The following is a 7,316-nucleotide window of genomic DNA, read 5'->3' on the forward strand; positions in this document are numbered from 1 at the left end:
TAAAGAGCCTTCACATAGCTTCTTTGCTCTGAAACCAACCATGTAATGATGCGGTTTGAGAACATGGACGTGACTATTGTCAAGGATCTGAGAAACACTCACTCCCTCTGCTGGTGAAGGGAAGATGTCCTGGGATGTTTAACGCCTCCACACCAGCTGTTTTTATAGCAGCATTTTTTCCAAAGTAACTCTGACGCTCCTTGGAATGCAATATCCATGTTGTTTGTGAGATATACATATCCAAGCTAAAAATATCAATTCATGGTCTTATTTCTGTGTTGGCAGGTCAATGCAGATCCATTTAAATTCATACAGTCTGAGTCTGCCACAACTGTCTTTAGACTCCCCTAGTTTTCACGACACATATTCAGCGCAATGTAATTCTGCTGCACTGAAGGGCATCAGAGTGCAAATGTCATAAGTGTGATTTTATTGAAACCCACCCCTCATACACACATAAATACACAGGGGGCATTAAAAGGTCAGACTTAGTCAGACGGGCCCTGGCATTGATCGCTGAGTCTAATAAAAGAAATGGGCCCCAGCCGCCCTCTTAACTAACAGTCTGAAGCTTGACAACTAACAGCTCAACACCTAGTTTATAAGAACAAGGTGATAGACGTGCGGTTGAAGGCTCGGTTATGTGCAAAAGAGTGAAAAGACAGCTAAAGTTACTGACACATTTCTATCAAGCACCTTTATAGATATTTGATAACACATGGGACTCTGGTGAAGGCTGATGATGATGTCATGGAAATGGAGGATGCTGATTGGAGAGACAGGGATCCAGGGGAATCTATAAAATAGTTATTGAAGGGATCGAAGCAAGAGGGGGAGAGAAGACTCAATATTGAACCTTCATCTTCTCAGTGAATCCTGCTGTTGAGAAAGGTGAGGAAATGTGGAAAGGATGTGTTTGTGATGGATCGGTTTAGGATGAGGAAACGGGCATCATCACATCATGATTTATATGATCTCGCCTATTTGGTGCATTTTACTACATTTAACTTTTATTTTTGGAATTTTTTCTTAATCTTAATGTTTTTTGTCGTCTTGTCTGAAGCTTGGTCTCCACTTACACTAATAGATGATCTTCTGTATAGTGTAGTGTCATAAGTCTTTTTGCCATGCATAATTATTGATACATGATTATATATTATAGAGTTTTAGGATGTTTTAAATATCCGTCTAGTTATAACACAAATACTCTTTTGCTTCTTTCTGTTTTGCATGCAGCAAATTTTAGCAGTTCAATGAATTGTAATCATATCTTTGCCCAATATTTTCATTCTTAATCACAGACTTTGTAACTTTTTTTTTTTTAATTATTATTATTAACAGACTGTTCCGATTCAACTTTTTTTGGTCGGGCACTTAGTTTAGGTGATTAGCACATTGTACGTTTCCAGGATCAGTGAATAATGCATTGATGACTGGGATTATTTGCCTGCTATGAGAGTTGGTCCTCACAAGGGGACTCTCCTTGGGGACATGGTGCCCCCGTGGTCAGAAATAGCTACATTATTTCCATCTACCATCTCTTTGACCTTTTCTAAAGGAACATCAGTGGTGAACATGTGCCACAGTCTGGCAGGACCATCCCAGTGAATCCAAAGTCAAATCCTAATCAAAGATCTCCTATTAGTCTGATTATGTTTACTCACAGTTATGCTGGTCACAGTTCTGTGTCCATCTTTCAGATGCAGATTTGGATGTGGCTGATTCTGTCTGGTGTGTTCACGGTCACCTTGTCTTACTGCAGTGGCTTAAGTCTTCAACAGAAGGTAAAAGAGACCAGCTGGGAATGATGGTTTCCGCCAGTCCTGATGAACCTTTCAAATGTGTCTCTGGTAGGAATTAATCAAAGTGACGATTTTATTCTTTTTGGGGGTTTTGTTTTGACCTTAGAATCGAACTAAACTCTTGGCCAGAGAGACTGATGTTGCTGATCAAGGTCAGTTTGAGAACGGAACAAAAGTGCAAGGAGTTCACGAGAAGATCCCGGGCTTCAGAACACCCCTTGACCCCCTTTCCAGGAGTTTCATGAAAACAAAGAAAGATAAAAAGAGGTACTATCCAAAAGGGATTTCATGCTTTCCTCTGCAAGAGTGAGTATGCAAATACATGTGGAACACGGAGGTGTTGAAATTAACATGGAGAAAAGATCGACTTCCGGTCAATCAGCTGACTGATCTTACTGTTGTGGAGAAAGCGTTTCCTCGCAACTTCAGTCATCCTCCATGAATAGAGTTATCACTATGGGGATTCTAGACTGGACAGCAGAGACAACTGCTTTGGTCTATGAATAAAACAATGGATCAGTTTAATGTGATCTAATTATCACCAGGGGACATATCATCTACAAATGTATAACAGGGCTCTAGTTCCTTGGAAACAATGGAAACATGTTCTTGTTTCCTGAGCTACAGTACAACAGAATACAACAGTTATTACAACTGCAAGGCATATTGGCACTGAGTGACCTGAAATAATGATGTTAATTAAGAATGTAAAATATGCGATCATATCAATGTTTTTAATATATCATTTGGGATCATACAACTTCTCAAATTTCATTTCCTTCCTCTAGGCAAAGCAAAACTCCTCAAAAATGGCCTGGACAAAAAGGTGCTGTAGAGCAGATGATGTCTGGAGAGAGCAGCACTTTTACAGTTATCAGGCCAGGAGACACAGGCTCTATTGACAAGGCTCAGCTTGGAGAAAGCAGTCCAGCGCAGCCACCAAGGACCAAACCCAACGGCCGCATGGATGTTTCGACATCTGACAGAAATCCCACTCACCATGCCAGAATGAGAGGTTCAAATAAAAGAGGCCATTCAGGAGGATTTGGTCTCCCAATTGATCGCATAGGTCTGGGACGTTTACCACGTGGAAGAGGCTAGAACAATACAATCTCTGTGTTTTAAAGAAGTGTCTTTGTTTTTTTCTGCAAACGTCTATGTGATGTGTAGGCTATTTCTAAATTGTCTGAATATGGATCTGGTCAAAATAACCTGATATTATTAGTGTTCATGAGGAACAGTAAATGCTGAAAATGAAAGAAAAAAAACATTTACTTCATGTGCATCCTTGTTATTTTTATGTAAAAGATGGTCTCTTTCTTTTGTCAATCATATATCACAACTGTGATATTGTAAAGGAGAAATCGGGCAGGTGACTTAACAACAATTAGAAATGAGCTTCAGGGGTGATCATAACACAGTAGAATCTTTGTGGATTCACAGGACAAACAAGTCTGAGGTAAGAAAGTAAAATGTCACATGAGGTGTATTTTTGATTATGAATGTCAAATGGTGTCATGGGGCCTCGTTTATAAAATGTTGCGCAGAAACCATCCTATATATTTGATCTTATGATCATTTCTCAAATGTGCGTATGTGTGATTCAGAGATATGAATATGAAAAAAACATGTGGGGCAAAAAAAAAGGGCCTACGCCTTTCTTCCAGATGTGAAAAAAAAATGTTCTTGAAATTGTGCACAGCTGGATATTTTTTAATGTTTATAAATAAACGTTGGTGTGTATTTTAGTGTATGCACGTTCTAAGTTCACATCTGTGCGTACGCACGTTTTATAGGCTAAATGAGACGTCAGATTCTGTTTTCAAAAAAAATGTAATATAAAGGCTGGAATCACAAAGACGGCACAAAATATCAGGGCAGTGTAAAAATTTGCCACGTGATATAGGTCTCAGCAAATAATAGCACGGTTATACTTAGCCTATCAATTAAATATTTCGGTAACACTTTACAATACGGGTGCAATAAGCATTAATTCATGCTTAACTAATGCACAGATAATACTGAATTACTGTGTAACTAATGATTATCTAAGCTATTCATCAATGATTACCACATTAGGAACTAATTAAGAGTCTGTATGGTTAATGTATTAGTTCATACATTAATTGTTATTAATTAAATATGTAATTGTGGATTAATTCCCTAATAATTAATCCACAATTACATATTTTTTACATATGTTGATATTTAATATTCAACAATATTATTGAACTGTGTTGTACTACTTTCATGTTATCACTGTGAAGCTGCTTTGATGCAATCTGTATTGTGAAAAGCGCTATATAAATAAATGTGACTTGACTTGACTTAATAACTCATTTTTTTAACTAATAGTGTTAATTACCAGAATGAGCCAAAGCCTTGTATTTCAACTTCCAGATAATACAGGTACACTAATATGCATTAATACATGATTAATTACTTCATTGTTAGTCCAAATTCATGTGTAAATGACTACAATTACTAAATGACTAGTTAATAATGATGTGCCTCAACAAGTAAAGTCACAACATAATTACATATTTGCAAACCATTAGCTAATGATTAATTTATCATTAATGACCATCACTAGAGTTTATAAAAGCTGTTTATTAAACACTTTCCAAAAACACATTTCCATAAAATATTACGGTATCACTTTACCCATAACCATAATTGTTACAGAACGAACCAGAGGAGAGACGTACAGATCCATTCGCAAGGCTTTATTCCAAAAACGTAGTCTTAGTACAGGCAAGGTCAATGAACAGCAGACAGGTATGGCAGAGGCATAGCACAGAGAAACCCTAAGGGCAAGCGTGGGTCGACGAGGTGCAAACAGAATCCGAAGGGCTAGGCTGAGGGAGAATCCAAGTGACACAGGCAGGAATCAAAACACGAAGGACAAGGCAAGACTACAGTTCAATGGAAGGCTCAGTAAGTAGCTAACACTTGGGGAGTGTTAAACGCTGACAATACAGTACAAAGAAACAATATCCGGCAACAGAGAGAGGAAGTCCAAGGGTTATAAAGGGTGTGTGATGGTTCTCAAGTGTGAGCGTGATTAGTGGAATCAGCTGTGTGAATCGTCAGTGCAATGAATGATGGGGATTGTAGTGAAGTGCAAGAGTCCATGCTGTGAGTGGGAGACCTCTGGTGGTGAATGTCCGGAAGTGAATGGACCAGATACGTGACATAGCCCCCCTCCAATGAGCGGCTTCCAGACGCTCCAATAACATCCAAGGCGGGACGGAGACAAAGATCCTCACAGCGGAGCAAAAGACCACCAGAGCAGAGCAGGCTGTGCAGGCGACCAGGGCGGAGACGACCCCTTGGGGATCCTTCTGGCGGCCACGGCGGAGAGGATCCTTCTGGCGGCCAGGGCGGAGAACACCCCTCAGGTGGTCCTGGCGGAGAGGATCCTTCTGGCGGCCACGGCGGAGAAGACCAGAGAGTAATAGGAACCGACACCGACTCCGGAACAGGAACAGACACTGGCTCTGGAACAGGAACTGGCTCCGGAACAGGAACAGACATGGGCACAGGAACAGACACTGGCTCAGGAACAGACACTGGCTCTGGCTCTGGAACAAACACAGACATTGACACAGGAACAGAGACAGACACAAACACTGAAACAGACGCTGGCTCTGGCTCAGGAACGGCAGACACTGGCTTCGGCTCAGGAACAGCAGACACCGGCTCGGGAACAGCAGACATCGGCTCTGCGGACGTGACGCGTAGCGTCTCTGGCTGTGCGGACGTGACGCGGACAGTCTCTGGCTGTGCGGACGTGACGCGGACAGTCTCTGGCTGTGCGGACGTGACGCGGACAGTCTCTGGCTGTGCGGACGTGACGCGGACAGTCTCTGGCTGTGCGGACGTGACGCGGACAGTCTCTGGCTGTGCGGACGTGACGCGGACAGTCTCTGGCTGTGCGGACGTGACGCGGACAGTCTCTGGCTGTGCGGACGTGACGCGGACAGTTTTTGGTTGTGCGGACGTGACGAGGACAGTCTCTGGCTGGACGTGGCTGACGTGAAGCTCTGGCTGGACGTGGCTGACGTGAAGCTCTGGCTGGACGTGGCTGACGTGAAGCTGTGAAGACCCTGGACTGGACAGGACCAGTGGTGAAGGTTCTGGATGGGTAACAGGGCTGGACAAGAATTCATAAATAGTCGCCTCTGACACCTCCAAAGGTTCTGCAGCAGATGCCGCCACCTCTGGAGGTTCTACAGTGGTAGCATCAAGAATCTGGTAAAGTTCATTAACAAGACAGGTACCGTGCTCATCTATGGTTCCTTTGACCCTGACATGACAGGCTGAGAGGACATTGCTGGGCGCAACCACCATACAAGGGGCTGAAGCGAACACCGCCGCTTCAAGAGGTTCTGCAGCTCGTGCCGCCACCTCTGGATTAACTGCAGCGGGTTCCTTAGCCTGGGGCAGTTCTGAGGTGGTATACGCAGCCCAAACGCAACATAGAGCGATCCCCATCATGGGAAGCGCTTCTGACAGGGTAATCAGTGCAGGATCAGAGGGATCAAAGTGAGTGGGTTTGGGGATACCAGCTGTGCGTGCAGAAACCAGTGGTGCATCCCTCACACTGGAAACCAGACTGGGAAATCGAAGCACTGACCTTGAATATCTGGGTGTGGCAGACAGGACGTGAGAAGATTCTGGCTGGTCAGTGGTGACATGACGAGACTCTGGAAAATCAACTGTGACTTGGCTTGACTCGTGACGATCAACTGTGACTCGGCTTGACTCGTGACGATCAACTGTGACTCGGCTTGACTCGTGACGATCAACTGTGACTTGGCTTGGCTCGTGACGATCAACTGTGACTTGGTGGGGCTCTGGAAGATCTGCTGAGACGTAACATGGCTCTGGAAGATCTGCTGAGACGTAACAGGGCTCTGGAAGATCTGCTGAGACGTAACAGGGCTCTGGAAGATCTGCTGAGACGTAACAGGGCTCCGGAAGATCTGCTGAGACGTAACAGGGCTCCGGAAGATCTGCTGAGACGTAACAGGGCTCTGGAAGATCTGCTGAGACGTAACAGGGCTCTGGAAGATCTGCTGAGACGTAACAGGGCTCTGGAAGATCTGCTGAGACGTAACAAGGCTCTGGTGCGGCTGCCATTATAGGCACGGAAGGAATGGTGCATTCCTCTGCGAACCCCACAGTGAAAAACGACCCTGTTAATAGTAGAGCATAATCTAAAAAATGACTGAGCGATGTACGAGGACCCTCATGGATTAATCGAGATCTTAAGGGTTGATTTATGCCGTCACAAAAAAAGTCAATGAGAACGCAATCAGGCAGATCAGAAAAATATGCTAACTCCAAAAACTCATGAATATATACCTCTAGCGGTCGCTTACCCTGTTCTAGGGCTAGTAACAGTCTTGCAAGGTTAATACCTGACCAGTGTTCTTCCGAAAAGCCGCTGGATCCTTGTTTGGCCGGATATTCTGTTACAGAACGAACCAGAGGAGAGACGTACAGATC

The 7,316-nt window shown here is 43.7% G+C and overlaps 1 protein-coding gene across 2 annotated transcripts; it reads left to right on the forward strand.

Moving 5' to 3' along the window:
• Positions 1 to 177: 177 nt before the first annotated feature.
• On the forward strand, positions 178 to 3,093 carry LOC130098712 (uncharacterized). Of its 2 annotated transcripts, XM_056264782.1 has the most exons (4): positions 178 to 891; positions 1,701 to 1,784; positions 1,909 to 2,069; positions 2,591 to 3,093. In XM_056264782.1, exons 2-4 carry the CDS (start codon positions 1,701 to 1,703, stop codon positions 2,901 to 2,903), a joined length of 558 nt encoding a protein of 185 aa, XP_056120757.1. In that variant the 5' UTR covers positions 178 to 891; the 3' UTR covers positions 2,904 to 3,093. The 2 variants fall into 2 exon arrangements, with proteins under 2 accessions (XP_056120757.1, XP_056120756.1); XM_056264781.1 differs by lacking the exon at positions 178 to 891 and having other exon boundaries at positions 1,390 to 1,784.
• The last annotated feature ends 4,223 nt before the right edge of the window (positions 3,094 to 7,316 follow it).

This window comes from Rhinichthys klamathensis, unplaced genomic scaffold, assembly GCF_029890125.1.
Source record: "Rhinichthys klamathensis goyatoka isolate OS25496 unplaced genomic scaffold, OSU_Roscu_1.1 h1tg000011l_1, whole genome shotgun sequence".
NCBI classification, from domain to species: domain Eukaryota; kingdom Metazoa; phylum Chordata; class Actinopteri; order Cypriniformes; family Leuciscidae; genus Rhinichthys; species Rhinichthys klamathensis.

Excerpts from the sequence above, each read along its gene's own strand:
- LOC130098712 (XM_056264781.1), top strand. The coding sequence starts at position 1,653 with ATGTTTACTCACAGTTATGCTGGTCACAGTTCTGTGTCCATCTTTCAG. Across the intron at positions 1,785-1,908 it reads GCTTAAGTCTTCAACAGAAG|AATCGAACTAAACTCTTGGC; the intron begins GTAAAAGAGACC and ends TTTTGACCTTAG. Across the intron at positions 2,070-2,590 it reads ACAAAGAAAGATAAAAAGAG|GCAAAGCAAAACTCCTCAAA; the intron begins GTACTATCCAAA and ends TCCTTCCTCTAG.